This window comes from Salmo salar, chromosome ssa16 (assembly GCF_905237065.1).
Source record: "Salmo salar chromosome ssa16, Ssal_v3.1, whole genome shotgun sequence".
Taxonomy (NCBI): Eukaryota; Metazoa; Chordata; class Actinopteri; order Salmoniformes; family Salmonidae; genus Salmo; species Salmo salar.
Genome location: NC_059457.1, coordinates 7,067,921 through 7,089,234, shown reverse-complemented (window position 1 = coordinate 7,089,234; position 21,314 = coordinate 7,067,921). Strand labels below are relative to the sequence as shown.

The window sequence follows — 21,314 nt, the reverse complement described above, 5'->3', positions numbered from 1 at the left end:
GTGACGGTCTTCAAGGAAAAGACAGCCAACCGTTTACTAGGCTAGAGAGCTCTGACTGTCTCTGTGAAATTGATTCTTTGTTTACAGTGAAGAAAACATTGCAATGGCCTTGTTGAGCTCATACGCCTACAGAAAGAGTGCAGTAAAGAATGCATTATGTTGTTCATACTTAAAGCTATAAAATGTGTAAATCATTGGATCCTAAAATCCTTTGTTAGTCCCCTAGACAGGCTTGTCTTTTTCACATAAAGACAGTTGAATGAATGAGTCATCACAAATCTGTGTTGTTGCTGAATAAGGGCCGCTCCCTACTAGGAGGACACATGCTGAGGTGGCACACTGACAGAAATATCTAGTGGCACAATGGGTCATTTGGCACAAATATAGTACCAGCCTTTCTTTCTCTTTGTGTTTGTCTGCCTCCGTCTGTCTCTCTCTTTATCTCTCTCTCTCTCTCTCTCTCTCACACACACACACACACACACACACACACACACACACTGTATTTAAGTGTGAATATTGTAAAGTTAGCCCTCTCGTTTAAATATGTTAATAATGGCTGACACATCCAGCTGACTGCTCTATGGTACTTTACAACCATGGTCTCCATAGTAACCAGCCATCAGAAATCACTGAGTCTTTTGACCCAGGCTCCATCGTGTGTGTAGGTGCATGTGTACATATGACCCAGGCGCCATCGTGTGTGTGTGTACAGTGCCTTGCAAAAGTATTCACAAGTATTTACTTGTTTCAAAAAAATGATTCACCCCTTTGCTATGAAGCCCCTAAATAAGATCTGGTGCAACCAATTACCTTCAGAAGTCACATAATTAGTTAAATAAAGTTCACCTGTCTGCAATCTAAGTGTCACATGATCTGTCACATGATCTCAGTTTTTTTTTTTTTATATATATATATATATATATATATATATATATATATATATATATATATATATATATATATATATATATATACTGCTCAAAAAAATAAAGGGAACACTTAAACAACACATCTTAGATCTGAATGAAAGAAATAATCTTATTAAATACTTTTTTCTTTACATATATATATATATATACTGCTCAAAAAAATAAAGGGAACACTTAAACAACACATCTTAGATCTGAATGAAAGAAATAATCTTATTAAATACTTTTTTCTTTACATATATATATATATATATATATACACTGCTCAAAAAAATAAAGGGAACACTTAAACAACACATCTTAGATCTGAATGAAAGAAATAATCTTATTAAATACTTTTTTCTTTACATAGTTGAATGTGCTGACAACAAAATCACACAAAAATAATCAATGGAAATCCAATTTATCAACCCATGGAGGTCTGGATTTGGAGTCACACTCAAAATTAAAGTGGAAAACCACACTACAGGCTGATCCAACTTTGATGTAATGTCCTTAAAACAAGTCAAAATGAGGCTCAGTAGTGTGTGGGGCCTCCACGTGCCTGTATGACCTCCCTACAACGCCTTGGCATGCTCCTGATGAGGTGGCGGATGGTCTCCTGAGGGATCTCCTCCCAGACCTGGACTAAAGCATCCGCCAACTCCTGGACAGTCTGTGGTGCAACGTGGCGTTGGTGGATGGAGCGAGACATGATGTCCCAGATGTGCTCAATTGGATTCAGGTCTGGGGAACGGGCGGGCCAGTCCATAGCATCAATGCCTTCCTCTTGCAGGAACTGCTGACACACTCCAGTCACATGAGGTCTAGCGTTGTCTTGCATTAGGAGGAACCCAGGGCCAACCGCACCAGCATATGGTCTCACAATGGGTCTGAGGATCTCATCTCGGTACCTAATGGCAGTCAGGCTACCTCTGGCGAGCACATGGAGGGCTGTGCAGCCCCCCAAAGAAATGCCACCCCACACCATGACTGACCCACCGCCAAACCGGTCATGCTGGAGGATGTTGCAGGCAGCAGAACGTTTTCCACGGCGTCTCCAGACTCTGTCACATCTGTCACGTGCTCAGTGTGAACCTGCTTTCATCTGTGAAGAGCACAGGGCGCCAGTGGCGAATTTGCCAATCTTGGTGTTCTCTGGCAAATGCCAGACGTCCTGCACGGTGTTGGGCTGTAAGCACAACCCCCACCTGTGGACGTCTTGCCCTCATACCACCCTCATGGAGTCTGTTTCTGACCGTTTGAGCGGACACATGCACATTTGTGGCCTGCTGGAGGTCATTTTGCAGGGCTCTGGCAGTGCTTCTCCTGCTCCTCCTTGCACAAAGGCGGAGGTAGCGGTCCTGCTGCTGGGTTGTTGCCCTCCTACGGCCTCCTCCACGTCTCCTGATGTACTGGCCTGTCTCCTGGTAGCGCCTCCATGCTCTGGACACTACGCTGACAGACACAGCAAACCTTCTTGCCACAGCTCGCATTGATGTGGCATCCTGGATGAGCTGCACTACCTGAGCCACTTGTGTGGGTTGTAGACTCCGTCTCATGCTACCACTAGAGTGAAAGCACCGCCAGCATTCAAAAGTGACCAAAACATCAGCCAGGAAGCATAGGAACTGAGAAGTGGTCTGTGGTCCCCACCTGCAGAACCACTCCTTTATTGGGGGTGTCTTGCTAATTGCCTATAATTTCCACCTGTTGTCTATTCCATTTGCACAACAGCATGTGAAATGTATTGTCAATTAGTGTTGCTTCCTAAGTGGACAGTTTGATTTCACAGAAGTGTGATTGACTTGGAGTGACATTGTGTTGTTTAAGTGTTCCCTTTATTTTTTTCAGCAGTGGTATATATATATATATATATATATATATATATATATATATATATATATATATATATATATATACTCACCTGTTCTGAAAGGTCCCAGAGTCTGCAACACCACTAAGCAAGGGGCACCACCAAGCAAGCGGCACCATGAAGACCAAGGAGCTCTCCAAACAGGTCAGGGACAAAGTTGTGGAGAAGTACAGATCAGGGTTGGGTTTTAAAAAAATATCAAAAACTTTGAACATCCCACGAAGCCTCATTAAATCCGTTATTAAAAAATGGAAAGAATATGCCACCACAACAAACCTGCCAAGAGAGGGCCGCCCACCAAAACTCACGGACCAGGCAAGGAGGGCATTAATCAGAGAGGCAACAAAGAGACCAAAGATAACCCTGAAGGAGCTGCAAAGCTCCACAGCGGAGATTGGAGTATCTGTCCATAGGACCTCTTTAAGCCGTACACTCATCAGAGCTGGGCTTTACGGAAGAGTGGCCATTGCTTAAAGAAAAAAATAAGCAAACACGTTTGGTGTTCGCCAAAAGGCATGTGGGAGACTCCCCAAACATATGGATGAAGGTACTCTGGTCAAATGAGACTAAAATTGAGGAAAACGCTATGTAGGGCACAAACTCAACACCACTCATCACCCCGAGAACACCATGGTGGTGCAGCATCATGCTGTGGGGATGTTTTTCATCGGCAGGGACTGGGAAACTGTTCAGAATTGAAGGAATGATGGATGGAGCTAAATACAGGGAAATTCTTGAGGGAGACCTGTTTCAGTCTTCCAGAGATTTAAGACTGGGACGGAGGTTCAGCTTCCAGCAGGACAATGACCCTAAGCATACTGCCAAAGCAACACTCGAGTGGTTTAAGGGGAAACATTTTAAATGTCTTGGAATGGCCTAGTCAAAGCCCAGACCTCAATCCAACTGCGTGTGACTTAAAGATTGCTGTACACCAGCAGGAACTCATCCAACTTGAAGGAGCTGGAGCAGTTTTGCCTTGAAGAATGGGCAGAAATCCCAGTTTCTAGATGTGCCAGGCTTATAGAGACATATCCCAAAAGACTTGCAGCTGTAATTGCTGCAAAAGGTGGCTCTACAAAGTATTAACTTTGGGGGGTGAATAATTATACACGCTCAAGTTTTCATTTTTTTTGGTCTAATTTCTTGTTTGTTTCACAACAAAAAACATTTTGCATCTTCAAAGTGGTAGGCATGTTGTGTAAATCAAATGATACAAACCCCCCAAAAATCTATTTTAATTCCAGGTTGTAAGGCAACAAAATAGGAAAAATGCCAAGGGGGGTGAATACTTTCGCAAGGCACTGTAGGTGCATGTGTACATATGACCCAGACTCCATTGTGTGTGTGTGTAGGTGCATGTGTACAAATGACCCAGGCTCCATTGTGTGTAGGCGCATGTGTACGTATGACCCAGGCTCCATTGTGTGTGTGTAGGTACATGTGTACATATGAGTCCCCTATTATTGGCATTCTTTTTCTGTATTTTCAGATTTTTTTAAATTAAAGAAATACTAATAGAGGGATACAATGGAAAGATAGGAAGAGTCCCACCAAAATGGCAGTGGGACGGATTTAAACCCATGCCGACATTGGTATGCATTTCTGCTGGGAGGGCTGTGGCACTAAATGCTCAACATTAATTCACCTAAGACACATAATTATCCTATTTAACAAGACTTTGCCCTCCCTTGGTGCTGGCCAGAGGGTCCCTAACTAATAGTTCAATGTTATCTTCTCATTAGTAAAAAGACCTACTGGGGGAATCCCATAGGCCAGGGGGCCTAAATAGGTGTACAGTGCTCTTATTGCCTCCAGTTCACCACTATAGTCTAACCCTGTAGCTGCCTTCCTCAAGACTGCTTACATGCTGCTAACATACTCCCCTTGAATTGGGGTCAACCGACACATGTGCCTTCCAACTCGCGTGGCTAAGCCTATACACAGTATAAGCCAACTTTTACTTATGGAGTGTGTTTGTGATTATACAGAGTGTGTGTGCATGGTTTTGTGTGTGTGTGTGTGTGTGTATACATAAATAGGGAGCCAGGACACAGTTTGAAGTTGGAATGAGGGGAGGAGTTGAGATGGAAAGGCACTTGTTGAACCTTCCAGATAATTCAGAGTGTGTGTGTGTGTTCTATTCATTTGTAAGACAGGTGTTGACTACCAGAATAACTGGCTTTCAGTTTACATTTTAGTCATTTAGCAGACACTTTTATCCAGAGCGACTTACAGTAGTTAATGCATACATTTCATTTCATGCATTTTTTTGTTTGTTGTACTGGCCCCCGTGGGAATTGAACCCACAACCCTGGCGTTGCACACACCATGCTGGCGTTGCAAACACCATGCTCTACCAACTGAGCCACAGGGAAGCCAGTTGATCCTTATTATCATGCAATTATTTCTCTATAGGCCTGTTCACACACACACCAAATAAGCATGACCTATGATAACATTCACATCAATACTGATAACCGATGTTTACCATTTTCGTGGCCTTTTAAGCATTCTAGTACAGTTAACTATTTAACACACACACATGGACGCAGCGGTGTAAGGCACTGCATCTCAGTGCAAGAGGCGTCACTCCTTGTTCAAATCCAGGCTGTGTCACATCCGGCCGTGATTGGGAGTCCCATAGGGAAAGCACAATTGGCCCAGCGTCGTCCGGGCCGTCATTGTAAATAAGAATTTGTTCTTAACTGACTTGCCTAGTTAAATAAAGGTTACACACCACATTGACCAAAAAGTTATTTTGTTGGCATTTACATATGTCCCCATTACCAGTAAAACATAATCAAAACCTATTTATTTCACTCACTTGCTGTGCTTTTTGTTGTTCATTAGTTCAGTCGTTTTATTCTCAACCAGGATTTCTATGGAACGCCGTTTGGGTCTTTGACATGTCAAATAACACTATTTGATGTGTCAAATAAGCTTGTTGACCAATCAGGACCGGAATATGACTGCACGTCACATAATAATTGAATGCGTTCATACATTTTTTACGTAGTTTTTACACACTCACTCGTATTTCATGTCACAACGATTCATCGATACGTATGCTATGATGCTGGTAAAATTGTCTTGCGCACCTACAGTGCTGGTCATAAAAAAAAAATCAAGCTGGCTCATGGATGCAAACAATGTTCTTCCACAAAAACATAGCAAAACATCTGTTTCAGTAGCTATAGATAGCTAACTATATAGCTAGGTGTGATCATCTAAAATAACCCTAATTTATAAGACAGTTCTTATTTGATTAATGGTGGTTGGACCCATCTATGTGAAGCTAGCCACAATAAGGATTAGCCACAATAGTGGACTTTGCGCTTAGCCTTCAAAATAAAAGTATAGCATAATTCTACTATCTCTATTAATTTGCATCACTATCAATGACATACTTTTATTTTGAAGGCAAACCGCAAATTCCACTAATGTGCCTAATCCTAATTGTGGCCCTTTCCTGTTTCAGCCTGACAATGCCCACATGCACAAAGCGAGGTCCATATAGAAATGGTTCGTTAAGAACTTGACTGGCTTGCACAGAGCCCTGCCCTCAACCCAATCGAACGCCTTTGGGATGAATTGGAATGCCGACTGCGAGCCAGGCATCATCGCCCAACATCAGTGCCCGACCTCACTAATGCTGTTGTGTTTGAATGGAAGCAAGTCCCCGCAGCAATGTTCCAACATCTAGTGAAAAGCCTTCCCAGAAGAGTGGAGGGTGTTATAGCAGCAAAGGGAGGACAAATGACATATTAATGTCCATGATTTTGGAATGAGATGTTCGACGAGCACATACTTTTGGTCATGTAATGTATCTGGACGGATGTGGGTGTGTGGGTATATTGTGTCACTCCCCTTACCCACAATAACTCAGTCCTGGTATCTTTGAATACGACCACTAAGTTGTATTGTTTCTGGTGTTGCATTAGCAGTATGCGTATGCTGGTTTGTGATGCACATGATATAGTCCAGTCCTATAATTTTGATATGTAATGTAGGCCTAATTATAGTCCTTTCCTTAAGTTCAAATGTCCTGTAACTGAAGTGAAACACTGAAGCGTTAGTATATGAGGAACCACTTTCTGGACTGAAGGCTATTTCTTTCCGAACCAGCACATAGCCTACACTTAAACTGAACTTTCCCCAAAATAGACTGTCTCCCACCACTGCATTTCTGGAAGAACTCAGTTATCTGTATCATGACCTCTGAGGTGTCAGCGCGTTCTGCCAGTCCCAGACGCATCCACCCAATAGGAAAACTTTGCGATTGCGGACATGTTAATGGCACAGAATGGAAACCCTCCTACTGATGTTGAATTGTGCTTAGAATGCAAGCAAAACACATTTTGGGTAATTATACAGTACATTGGTTGGCATGTGTACACCACACCCATGCAAACATTTCTCATTTTCTCTCTTTCTTTCTCTCTTGCTCACCCCCTCTCTCTCGTTCTCTTCTCTGTCATTGTCTCTCTCTCTTTCCCCATCCCTCCCCCCTCTCTCTGAACTACAGTGACCATAAGTAGCTCTAAGTATGTAGTACAAATAATATTTGCATTATATTTATATATTTGCAAAAAAATTGGTCAGATATGTATTATCAGTGTTTGTTTCTGGCATGTCATGCCTAATTTTGCTAATCTTTTCAATGAAAAAATCATTAAAGTAGTTGGCAATATCAGTCGGTTTTGTGATGAATGAGCCACCTGATTCAGTGAATGATGGAGCTGAGTTTGCCTTTTTTCCAAAAATTTCATTTTAGGTGCTCCAAAGCTTTTTACTATCATTATTTATGTCATTTATCTTTGTTTCGTAGTGTAGTTCCTTTTTTAAATTCAGTTTAGTCTCATGATTTCTCAATTTGTAGTATGTTTGCCAATTGCTTGTGCAGCCAGACTTATTTGCCATTCCTTTTGCCTCATCCCTCACAACCATACCATTTTTTAATTCCTCATCAATCCGCGAGGATTTAACAGTTTTTACAGTCATGTTCTTAATGGGTGCATACTTATTAGTAACTAGGATAAGCAATTTCATAAATGTGTCAAGTGCAGCGTCTGTTTGCTCCTCATTACACACCACGGACCAGCAAATATTCTTTACATCAACAACATAGGAATCACTACAAAACTTATTGTTTAACATTTTATACACTATATTAGGCCCAGACTTTGGAACTTTGGTTTTGCTAGATAGGGCTACGATATTGTGATCAATACATCCGATGAATCTGGATACTGCTTTCAAGCACATTTCTGCAGCATTAGTAAATATGTGATCAATACACGTTGATGATTTCATTGCTGTGTTTGTAACTACCCTGGTAGGTTGACTGATAATCTGAACCAGGTTGCAGGCACTGGTTACAGTTTGAATCTTTTTCTTGAGTGGGCAGCTTGATGAAAGCCAGTTAAAATTTAAATCACACAGAAAATATACCTCTGTTGATATCCCATACATTACACGCATTTCACACATGTTATCCAGATACTGACTGTTAGCACTTGGTGGTCTATAGCAGCTTCCCACAAGAATGGGCTTTAGGTGAGGCAGATGAACCTGTAGCCATATTACTTCAACAGTATTTAACATGAGATCCTCTCTAATCTTTACAGGAATGTTGTTCTGAATATAAACACCTCCACCACTGGCATTTCTGTATTTTCTGTAAATGTTATAACCTTGTATTGCTACCACTGTATCATCAGAGGCATTGCCTAATTGAGTTTCAGAGATAGTCACATTACAAATGTTATCTGTTACTAGCAGTTAACAGGCTATTTTGAACCACTTTTCTGCAATGCTTGCTTGTTTTCATTGCTTTACTAGGAAGCTTATCAGAAGTCGATATTCTTATGTTATTTACAGTGGGGGGAAAAAGTATTTAGTCAGCCACCAATTGTGCAAGTTCTCCCACTTAAAAAGATGAGAGAGGCCTGTAATTTTCGTCATAGGTACACGTCAACTATGACAGACAAAATTAGAAAAAAAATCCAGAAAATCACATTGTAGGATTTTTAATGAATTTATTTGCAAATTATGGTGGAAAATAAGTATTTGGTCACCTACAAACAAGCAAGATTTCTGGCTCTCACAGACCTGTAACTTCTTCTTTAAGAGGCTCCTCTGTCCTCCACTTGTTACCTGTATTAATGGCACCTGTTTGAACTTGTTATCAGTATAAAAGACACCTGTCCACAACCTCAAACAGTCACACTCCAAACTCTACTATGGCCAAGACCAAAGAGCTGTCAAAGGACACCAGAAACAAAATTGTAGACCTGCACCAGGCTGGGAAGACTGAATCTGCAATAGGTAAGCAGCTTGGTTTGAAGAAATCAACTGTGGGAGCAATTATTAGGAAATGGAAGACATACAAGACCACTGATAATCTCCCTCGATCTGGGGCTCCACGCAAGATCTCACCCGTGGGGTCAAAATGATCACAAGAACGGTGAGCAAAAATCCCAGAACCACACGGGGGGACCTAGTGAATGACCTGCAGAGAGCTGGGACCAAAGTAACAAAGCCTACCATCAGTAACACACTATGCCACCAGGTACTCAAATCCTGCAGTGCCAGACGTGTCCCCCTGCTTAAGCCAGTACATGTCCAGGCCCGTCTGAAGTTTGCTAGAGAGCATTTGGATGATCCAGAAGAGGATTGGGAGAATGTCATATGGTCAGATGAAACCAAAATATAACTTTTCGGTAAAATCTCAACTCGTCGTGTTTGGAGGACAAAGAATGCTGAGTTGCATCCAAAGAACACCATACCTACTGTGAAGCATGGGGGTGGAAACATCATGCTTTGGAGCTGTTTTTCTGCAAAAGGACCAGGACGACTGATCCGTGTAAAGGAAAGAATGAATGGGGCCATGTATTGTGAGATTTTGAGTGAAAACCCCCTTCCATCAGCAAGGGCATTGAAGATGAAATGTGGCTGGGTCTTTCAGCATGACAATGATCCCAAACACACCGCCCGGGCAATGAAGGAGTGGCTTCGTAAGAAGCATTTCAAGGTCCTGGAGTGGCCTAGCCAGTCTCCAGATCTCAACCCCATAGGAAATCTTTGGAGGGAGTTGAAAGTCCGTGTTGCCCAGCGACAGCCCCAAAACATCACTGCTCTAGAGGAGATCTGCATGGAGGAATGGGCCAAAATACCAGCAACAGTGTGTGAAAACCTTGTGAAGACTTACAGAAAACGTTTGACCTGTGTCATTGCCAACAAAGGGTATATAACAAAGTATTGAGATAAACTTTTGTTGTTGACCAAATACTTATTTTCCACCATAATTTGCAAATAAATTCATTAAAAATCCTACAATGTGATTTTCTGGATTTTTTTTCTCAATTTGTCTGTCATTGTTGACGTGTACCTATGATGAAAATTACAGGCCTCTCTCATCTTTTTAAGTGGGAGAACTTGCACAATTGGTGGCTGACTAAATACTTTTTTCCCCACTGTATGTTAGTGCCGGGTAAGCTGCACACAGTGGACGTCCTATTATGGAAAGGGGAAAGGGGGATACCTAGTCAGTTGTACAACTGAATGCATTAAACTGAAATGTGTCTTCCGCATTTAACCCAACACCTCTGAATCAGTGAGGTGCGGAAGGCTGCCATAATCGACATCTTCAGTGACCGGGGAACAGTGGGTTAACTGCCTTGCTCAGGGGCAGAACGACAGATTTTTACCTTGTCAGCTCGGGGATTCGATCCTAGGGCACGCTGCCTCAGTGCTAACAGCATAAATCTGGTTCATAGAGAAATGATTGCAGCATACAATAGCTGTAAGATCAACAGAGGCATTCAGGGCAGTTAGAGGGACATAAATTAGGTTCCTTACATTGTGTCTACCAATGCCCCTGGTATAATGTACATTTGCTAAAGCGTTATGATGACTCAGCTATCACGTTTTAAGGAAAGACCCAGATGCAGGCAACGTCGAATTAACAACAGTTTATTATTCCGACAGGGGCAGGCAAAAGATAGGTCCAGGGCAGGCAGGGGTCAGTAATCTGGATAGGTGGGGCAAAGGTACAGGACGGCAGGCAGGCTCAGGGTCAGGGCAAGCAGAAAAGGTCAAATCCGGGAAAACAACAATCGCGAGACAGGAACAGAGGGAAAAACGCTGGTAGGCTTGACGAAACAAAACGAACTGGCAACAGAGAACACAGGTATAAATACACAGGGGATAATGGGGAAGATGGGCGACACCTGGAGAGGGGTGGAGATAATCACAAAGACGTGAAACAGATCAGGGTGTGACATCAGCAACACAATTATATGGATTAACTGAGCTGGGCTTGGGTCATTGATAAGTCATTGTCTCAACACAGCCTTATAGTGCTGTGAAAGGATCCAGCAATCCAAATGATTTGGGTGGATTTCATCCTCCTTATAAAACATGTTTTGTTTCCAAAAGGTATCGAAATTGTCAACAAAAGCTATACCCATTGAGCTGCAATAACCACGTAGCCAGTTGTGAAGAGAGAGTATCCCGCTAAAGCGTTCAATGCCGCGATTCAGAGAGGGCAGAGGGCCAGATATGATGGATCTTTTATTAGTGTCTAGCAGACAGTCAATCAGCTCTTTGAAATCCAGTTTCAACTCTTCAGAGCTGCCCTTCATAATATCATTAAAACCAACATGGACTACGATAGAATCGATGTCCATGTCCTGGCGTAATACATTCGGGAGCAGCTTGGTAATGTAATTTACTCTAGCTCCGGGGTAGGACATTGTTTTTGCACCAGGAACAGTCACACTTACCGTGGAGCTGCCCAAAATCACAGCTGGCGAAAAGGATGAGGAAATCGGCACACTCCCACGCTTCACAGGATGGTGCAGACCTCCGACAGATGGTGAAGCCCTGCTCGATCCAGAGCAGGGACGGAAGGTTGCCGACATCGTCTTCGAAATCGTAGGGGAAGGAGTAGGAGTAGGCACAACGGCCACAGACACAGGTACCCACAGCGACGAAGGTGCAGGAAGATCAGGCTCCAGACACAGGTACCCCCAGCGACGAAGGTGCAGGAAGATCAGGCTCCAGACACAGGTACCCCCAGCGACAAAGGTGCAGGAAGATCAGGCTCCAGACACAGGTACCCCCAGCGACGAAGATGCAGGAAGATCAGGCTCCAGACACAGGTACCCCCAGCGACGAAGGTGCAGGAAGATCAAGCTCCAGACACAGGTACCCCCAGCGACGAAGGTGCAGGAAGATCAGGCTCCAGACACAGATACCCCCAGCGACAAAGGTGCAGGAAGATCAGGCTCCAGACACAGGTACCCCCAGCGACGAAGGTGCAGGAAGATCAGGCTCCAGACACAGATACCCCCAGCGACAAAGGTGCAGGAAGATCAGGCTCCAGACACAGGTACCCCCAGCGACGAAGGTGCAGGAAGATCAGGCTCCAGACACAGATACCCCCAGCGACAAAGGTGCAGGAAGATCAGGCTCCAGACACAGGTACCCCCAGCGACGAAGGTGCAGGAAGATCAGGCTCCAGGGCGGCGAAACTATTCGTTGTTTGTATCCGCTCCGGGCCTCTCGTTGGGAGTGTAGGCTACTTTGCGGCAGGCTGCTGTCTTCGGCTTCCACGGCTCGTGACATGCAACCAATGTTGATTGCCATGCTCCTTTTGCTGTGCTCTTTCGACTTAGTATTGTGGAGTAACTACAATGTTGTTGATCCATCCTCCGTTTTCTCCTATCACAGCCATTAAACTCTGTAACTAATTTAAAGTCACCATTGGCCTCATGGTGAAATCCCTGAGCGGTTTTCCTTGGCAACCCATACTTCTATGGCAACAAGGTAAACAATGTCGGCAACAAGGTTAACAACGTCCTCTCAGGGTCTTAATTCTGGAGAAAATGAATATGTGACCAAATACTTAACTTTTTACTACTTTATTACACATAAATTAATTTGTCCCAATACTTTCGGTCCTCTAAAATTGGGGGAACTATGTCTAAAAAGTGCTGTAATTTCTAAACATTACTCCTAATATGGATGATACTGACAGTCTGCATTTTAACCTCATGGTCATTGTTTGATTTCAAATCCATTCTTTTGTAGTATAGAGCCAAAAGAAGAAAAATGCTTCACTGTCCCAATAATTACAGAGGACACTGTATGTACAGTATCTCGCTATTTCAAAGTAATTTTCTTAATTTTCTCTCTCTCGCTCTAGTGTGTTTGGGATTATATTTTGAGCATTGCCGTTACGTTTTGGGATGTGTCGCTAAAACGGAAAGGTTGATGTAAACATACAGGTGGTGAACGTAGGATTAAGAGGGATTCATAGAACTAGACTTGCTGTGGAGAAATTATACTGTGTTGGGGAACAGGGGTTACCATGGGTTGCACTGTATCGTTTCACCCAGACTGAAACATAAGCTTTGGTCTGCCCTACTATTCTGTCCCGTTGTTGTTGCTTCCAAATGTCACTCATAACTAATACATACATAGTCAAGTGTACTCATAATCAAGTACACGCTCAGCTCTGTAATAGCTATTAGAGCCATACTAAAAATGCATGTAAAGGATGATGCAGAGGATGTCTGTCTCCTGTCTCCCTCTGGTTGGCGTAATTTAACTGTGTCCCAAATGGCACCATATAGTGCAGGACTTTTGACCAGTGCCCATAGTCAAAAGTAGTGCACTATATAGGAAATATGGTGCCATTTGGGATACATCACTTAGACTGGTTAACTGGCTCATTGGCATCATGATATCCTGCTTAGATAGTATTATTCCTTTAACTGCCACTTCCATTACCAGTATCCATGGCAACCTCTTCCCTTCTTTAAAGTCACCCAGCGCAACACAAAGAACAGTACAGGAGGCCTATACTGCAGACTGTTAGACAGCAGACACTCTCCTCCACAAACACTTAAATTAAGTATTTTAAACTAAATGTTTGAACTGTGAAGGTGTAAATTTAGAACTGTTATTGGTAAACGCTATAGTTAGGATTGAACAGAGCTCAGTTTCAGGAACCCCAGTATCCCTTCATAGTGAATAAAACTACATGGCTGCAGGTCTTTGTCTAGGATCAAAGCTTGGTCCAAAGCTTGACTCTGGTGATACTACACATACTGGCACTGTCTCATACATGTGTGTGGGCATGCAAGGATGTGTTTGTGTGTGAGCTCCTCTGAGCCCGTTCAGACAGTATTCCCCGTCTGTGCTCTCACTCTGTGTAGAGGTGTTTCTGAAGGTGTCTGTCCCAGTGATTGTAATCTGAGAATGGGGTGTTAGAAGAGAAAGCTGACTGCTCAGGGAGCTATCTATCACATGCTATGTGATGAACACACTAGCCCAGGCCCGCTGTGCCTCTAGCCCAGGCCCACTGGCCTCCTTGCACACTAGTCTATTGCACTTTGTTCTTCCCTAAAGGACAACAAAAATGTGAAACTGGACTGCCCTGTTGCAGCATCGGTGCTGAGTGTTGTATTTGTGTTTGAAGGTTTCTTCTGCCTTATTTTTCCCTTCCCTTCTGCAGAAATGTGCATAAAGAAGCCTTTCACCCCCACCTCTCCTCCCTCTCTTCTCCCTCGATACGCACAGCCCTTAATGTTTTATGGAGAGAGTGCAGTGGTGATGGAGAAGCGGCAGGGAGTGGAGGTGGTGATGGTGGGGGTGCAGGGATAGACAGCAGGTTGGAGCGTATTCAGTTCCTCAACCAGACTCAGAAATGCTCCGAAACCAGCTATTTAAGTGATGATTGCTCTGATAAAAAGCATTTACTTCGAGGGGGTCCGGGGGGAATTTCCCCACCGGTATATGCCCAGCATATACTTTCTCTCTCACTTCTACACCAGGCTAAATTATCCAGGGCCAGCTTTTAGTTGGCCAGCTATCAGGAGGGCATTACTGACATTCAGCATTGGAGCTTAGTGTGTCTCTAGCTCACATTCGTACTCCCCACACACACACACTCCCAATCTCACACACACGGACATACACACACAAACACATACATGTGAAGCCAGCTAGCTGGTTTTATGGGGCAGAGTATTGGGTCAGAGATTCAGGGTAGCGTAAGGACGAGACCTATGAACTACCGACTACTGTATACCTCCTGTTGCTAGTAGTGGTCGACCGATTATGATTTTCCCGGTACCGATTATTGGAGGACCCAAAAAAATATATGTATATGTATATGTGTGTGTGTGTGTGTACTAATGTCAATTACAACAATACTGAATGAACACTTTTATTTTAACTTAATATAATACATAAATAAAAATCTATTTTCAAAAAAATGATGAAACATGTTCAATTTGGTTTAATAAATGTAAAAACACAGTGTTGGACAAGAAAGTAAAAGTGCAATATGTGCCATGTAAAAAAGCTAACGTTTAAGTTCCTTGCTCAGAACATGAGAATATATGAAAGCTGGTGGTTCCTTTTAACATGAGTCTTCAATATTCCCAGGTAAGAAGTTTTAGGTTATAGTTATTATAGGACTATTTCTCTCTATACCATTTGTATTTCATATACCTTTGACTATTGGATGTTCTTATTGGCACTTTGATAGGCTTGAAGTCATAAACAGCGCAATGCTTGAAGCACAGCGAAGAGCTGCTGGCAAATGCACGAAAGTGCTGTTTGACTGAATGGTTACGTGCCTGTTGTTGCCTACCAATGCTCAGTCAGACTGCTCTATCAAATCATAGACTTAATTATAATATAATAACACACAGAAATATGAGCCTTAGGTCATTAATTTGGTCAAATCCGGAAACTATCATTTCGAAAACAAAACGTTTATTCTTTCAGTGAAATACGGAACCGTTCCGTATTTTATCGAATGGGTGGCATCCATAAGTCTTAATATTGCTGTTACATTGCACAACCTTCAATGTTATGTCATAATTATGTAAAATTCTGGCAAATTAATTACGGTCTTTGTTAGGAAGAAATTATCTTCACACAGTTCGCAACGAGCCAGGCGGCCCAAACTGTTGCATATACCCTGACTCTGTTGCACAGAACGCAAGAGAAGTGACACAATTTCCCTAGTTAAAAGAAATTCATGTTAGCAGGCAATATTAACTAAATATGCAGGTTTAAAAATATATACTTGAATATTGATTTTAAGAAAGGAATTGATGATTATGGATAGTTACACATTGGTGCAACGACAGTGATTGTTTTGCTAATGCGCTTGTTAAATCATCAATCATTTGGCGAAGTAGGCTGTGATTCGATGATAAATTAACAGGCACCGCATTGATTATTTGCAACGCAGGACAAGCTAGTTAACCTCCCTGGGCAACCTAGTCAACAGCCAGTGGAATCGCGTGGCGCGAAATATAAATATCTCATAAATGCTAACTTCAATTTCTCAAACATATGACTATTTTACACCATTTTAAAGACAAGACTCTCTTTAATCTAACCACACTGTCCGATTTCAAAAAGGCTTTACAGCGAAAGCAAAACATTAGATTATGTCAGGAGAGTACCCTGACAAAAATAATCACACAGCCATTTTCAAAGCATGCATATATGTCACAAAAACCAAAACCACAGCTAAATGCAGCACTAACCTTTGATGATCTTCATCAGATGACACTCCTGGGACATTATGTTATACAATACATGCATGTTTTGTTCAATCAAGTTCATATTTATATAAAAAAAACAGCTTTTTACATTAGCATGTGATGTTCAGAACTAGCATGCCCACCGCAAACTTCCGGTGAATTTACTTAACTACTCACGATTAACGTTCACAAAATACATAACAATTATTTTAAGAATTATAGATACAGAACTCCTTTATGCAATCTCGGTGTCCGATTTTAAAATAGCTTTTCGGCGAAAGCACATTTTGCAATATTCTGAGTAGATAGCCCGGCCATCACGGCTAGCTAATTTGACACCAACCAAGTTTGGCCCTCACCAAACTCTGATTTACTATAAGAAAAATTGGATTACCTTTGCTGTTCTTCGTCAGAATGCACTCCCAGGACTTCTACTTCAACAACAAATGTTGTTTTGGTTCGAAATAGTCCATAGTTATATCCAAATACCTCCGTTTTGTTCGTGCATTCAGGTAACTATCCGAAGGGTGACGCGCGAGCGCATTTCGTGACCAAAAAATTCTAAATATTCCATTACCGTACTTCGAAGCATGTCAAACGCTGTTTAAAATAAATTTTTATGCGATTTTTCTCGTAAAATAGCGATAATATTCCAACCGGGTACCGTTGTATTCGTTCAAAGATTGAAAGAAAAACATGGAGTCCTCTCGTGAACGCGCACTCCAGTGTCATTGTTCCCTGCCTGACCAGTAACAAACAGAGCTGCTGTACTTAGCCCAGAGACTGCAGAGCTCTCATTCCACTTTCTGGCGCCTTCTGAGAGCCAATGGAAGCCTTAGAAAATGTCACGTTACAGCAGAGATGCTGTATTTTTTATAGAGATGCCACAGAAGGAGAACAAATTGTCAGACAGGGCACTTCCTGTATGGAATCTTCTCAGGTTTTGGCCTGCCATATGAGTTCTGTTATACTCACAGACACCATTAAACAATTTTACAAACTTTGGAGTGTTTTCTATCCAAATCTACTAATTATATGCATATTCTCGTTTCTGGGCAAGAGTAGTGACCAGTTTAAATCGGGTACGTTTTTTATCCAGCCGTGCAAATACTGCCCCCTAGCCCCAACAGGTTAAACTAGTAATATCATCAACCATGTGTAGTTAACTAGTGATTATTTTAAGATTGTTTTTTTATAAGATAAGTTTAATGCTAGCTAGCAACTTACCTTGACTCCTTGCTGCACTCGCGTAACAGGTGGTCAGCCTGCCACGCAGTCTCCTCGTGGAGTGCAATGTAGTTGGCCATAATCGGCGTCCAAAAATGCTGATTACCGATTGTTATGAAAACTTGAAATTGGCCCTAATTAATCGGGCATGCCGATTAATCGGTCGACCTCTAGTTGCTAGACTGGCCTTTTTATAGGCTTGTAAGGGAAGTTAATTCCTTTGTTAACTCCTTGTTTGAAGAGTCCATTTAATAGTACAAAAACTTAGATCAACAGTGGGGAATGTTACTGTACATATTGAACACTTAACACACCAAAAAATGTGCAGACTAAAAACAACATTATGTTTACATAGGTTAAGCCAATTACAGTATGTTTAGCTTTTGTTGACAGTGACATTTCTCTCTCTTTCTTTCGCGCGATCTCTCTCTCTCTCTCTCTCTCTCTCTCTCTCTCTCTCTCTCTCTCTCTCTCTCTCTCTCCTTCCCCCTCCCTATCTCCACCAGGATTCGTCCTCAACTGGCCCGGGAGAAGATTGAGGGATGTCACATCTGTACGTTTGTGACCCCGGGGGAGCCCCAGGTGATGCTGGGTAAAGACAAGGCGTTTACATACGACTATGTGTTCGACATGGACTCCTGTCAGGACAGCATCTATGCTGACTGCACTGAGAAACTGATCGAGGGCTGCTTCGAAGGATACAACGCCACCATCTTTGCCTACGGCCAGGCAAGTCTACATGATGGCCCTCAAAGACGTCTCAACTGATCTTGGTTGATTGTTCTGACTGCATGGCCGTTTGGTCCTTTGGGGGGATATTTTCGTGTAACGTGTTGATATTTCCATAGGCCAGGGGTTTTCTTGGTCAGGTCATGTGGCCAGGAACAACTCTGGGCTATAGCAGTAGGCTATAGCAGTTGTCCCATATTCCCCTAGTTATTAGTTATTGGGGTTATTTGTGTAATGCAAAAGCTTATGTTGGATCACTCGTCAAAGACTGAACTGATATCATAATCCTGCCTTACACATGTGTTTGTGAGGTCCTGAAAACTCACTGACCCCCTCCAATACTTATTAGCTCTTGGAGTGCTTGTATCGTTTTTACAAAAGTTTTCTGAGAGTACTGGCGGTGCTTCTGTCATTGCAAACCATCATAAAGCACTAATCTATGTATAGTAACACCACCAAAGCAACCCCTCTATCACTCTCCCTCTCGTTTCCTACCAATTAAACAATTCATACTCTTCTCAAGCTGCCTCTTTCTTTTTCCTGCCAGTCGGACTCTATAGCAACGGAAATTACATTGAAGTTTGGGCTTCTCTCCCCTTCACCCCGGTTGCCTTGGCGACTGAGCCTTTTTCTCCAATAGTAGGGGCTGTCTAGAACTCAGTCTGTTTGATGGGAGGGGGATTTACATGGTGTGGGGTCTTAAGTGATGCGGTTAAGTAGACATACACACATCTAAGATATCCATAAATGTTTTATATGAGCTCATCTCCCCCCTTCCATTGCTGCAGTGATGGTGACCTATTTGTCTGTCATCCATGCTGTATGTACAGTAGCTACAGTGGTTGACCAAGGCTCTAGGTAGCCTGGTTTGACCAAGCCCAGCTCAGCTCAGTTTGTCCCTGTGTATTTACTCAGACTGTAGAGGACATTTGGTAGAATATGTGTTTGTCTAGTCTGTACTGGGATGGACTAATCCAGCTTTAACACTTTCCCCACAGTCTGACCCAGTAAACAGAATCAGAGGGTTCTTTTCACTTGGATACAAACACAACAGATGTAAATGAAACTTCAATAAATTAACTATGTGAAATAAATTAAACTTGTTATCTCTCTCTCTCCTCCTTACTCATCCCCACCCCATCCTTTCCTAATCCTTATATTTTTCCCCCTCTTCATCCTCCCTGCTTTATCCTATCTCTCTCTCACCCTTCTCTTCATCTTTCCTCTCCACCGCTGTCTTATCATCCTCCTCCTCTTCCTCCTCCTATAGACGGGGTCAGGTAAGACATACACCATGGGTACAGGGTTTGATGTGAACATTGGGGAGGAGGAGCTGGGCATTATTCCCCGGGCAGTCACCCACCTCTTCAGGGGCATCGAGCAGCGCCAGCAGGCTGCTAAAGAGCAGGGACGTCCTGTGCCCGAGTTCAAGATCAACGCACAGTTCCTGGAGGTATGGACTACAGCGTCACAAAGGCGACACAGAGACGTGGGCAGGGAATATAGTTGAAGTCGGAAGTTTACATACACCTTAGCCAAATACATTTAAACTCAGTTTTTCACAATTCCTGACATTTAGTCCTAGTAAAAATTCCCTGTCTTAGGTCAGTTTGGATCAGCACTTTATTTTAAGAATGTGAAATGTCAGAATAATAGTAGAGAGAATGATTTATTTCATATTTTATTTCTTTCATCACATTCCCAGTGGGTTAGAAGTTTACATACACTCAATTAGTATTTGGTAGCATTGCCTTTAAATTGTTAAACTTTGGTCAAACGTTTCGGGTAGCCTTCCACAACCTTCCCACAATAAGTTCTGTGAATTTTGGACCATTCCTCCTGACAGAGCTGGGGTAACTGAGTCAGGTTTGTAGGCCTCCTTACTCGCACACGCTTTTTCAGTTCTTCCCACAAATCTTCTATAGGATTGAGGTCAGGGCTTTGTGATGGCCACTCCAATACCTTGACTTCGTTGTCTTTAAGCCATTTTGCCACAACTTTGGAAGTATGCTTGGGGTCATTGTCCATTTGGAAGACCCATTTGCGACCAAGCTTTAACTTCCTGACTGATGTCTTGAGATGTTGCTTCAATATATCCACATAATCTTTCTTCCTCATGATGCCATCTATTTTGTGAAGTGCACCAGTCCCTCCTGCAGCAAAGCACCCCCACAACATGATGCTGCCACCCCCGTGCTTCACGGTTGGGATGGTATTCTTCGGCTTGCAAGCCTCCCCCTTTTTCTCCAAACATAACGATGGTCATTATGGCCAAACTTCTATTTTTGTTTCATCAGACCAGAGGAATTTTCTCCAGAAAGTACGATCTTTGTCCCCATGTCCAGTTGCAAACCATAGTCTGGCTTTTTTATGGCGGTTTTGGAGCAGTGGCTTCTTCCTTGCTGAGTGGCCTTTCAGGTTATGTCGATATAGGACTTGTTTTACTGTGGATATAGATACTTTTCTACCTGTTTCCTCCAGCATCTTCACAAGGTCCTTTGCTGTTGTTCTGGGATCGATTTGTACTTTTTGCACCAAAGTACGTTCATCTCTAGGAGACAGAACGCGTCTCCTTCCTGAGCGGTAATGACGGCTGTGTGGTCCCATGGTGTTTATACTTGAGTACTATTGTTTGTACAGATGAATGTGGTACCTACAGGCGTTTGGAAATTGCTCCCAAGGATGAACCAGACTTGAGGAGGTCTATAATTTTTTCTGAGGTCTTGGCTGATTTCTTTTGATTTTCCCATGATGTCAAGCAAAGAAGCACTGAGTTTGAAGGTAGGCCTTGAAATACATCCACAGGTACACTTCCAGTTGACTCAAATGATGTCAATTAGCCTATCAGAATCTTCTAAAGCAATCACATCATTTTCTGGAATTTTCCAAGCTGTTTAAAGGCACAGTCAACTTAGAGTATGTAAACTTCTGACCCACTGGAATTGTGAAATAATCTGTCTGTAAACAATTGTTGGAAAAAATGACTTGTGTCATGCA

General features: G+C 42.6%; 1 protein-coding gene across 5 annotated transcripts in view; it reads left to right on the top strand.

Annotated features, from left to right (window-relative positions):
• LOC106573106 (kinesin-like protein KIF21A) overlaps positions 1-21,314 on the top strand; it is an 80,575-nt gene that overhangs the window by 1,046 nt on the left and 58,215 nt on the right. For all 5 annotated transcript variants that reach the window (XM_014147813.2, XM_014147810.2, XM_014147811.2 and 2 more), the window contains exons 2-3: positions 18,095-18,317; positions 19,588-19,770. In XM_014147813.2, the coding sequence (XP_014003288.2) occupies positions 18,095-18,317; positions 19,588-19,770 (406 nt within the window). The remainder of the gene's footprint in view (positions 1-18,094; positions 18,318-19,587; positions 19,771-21,314) is intronic.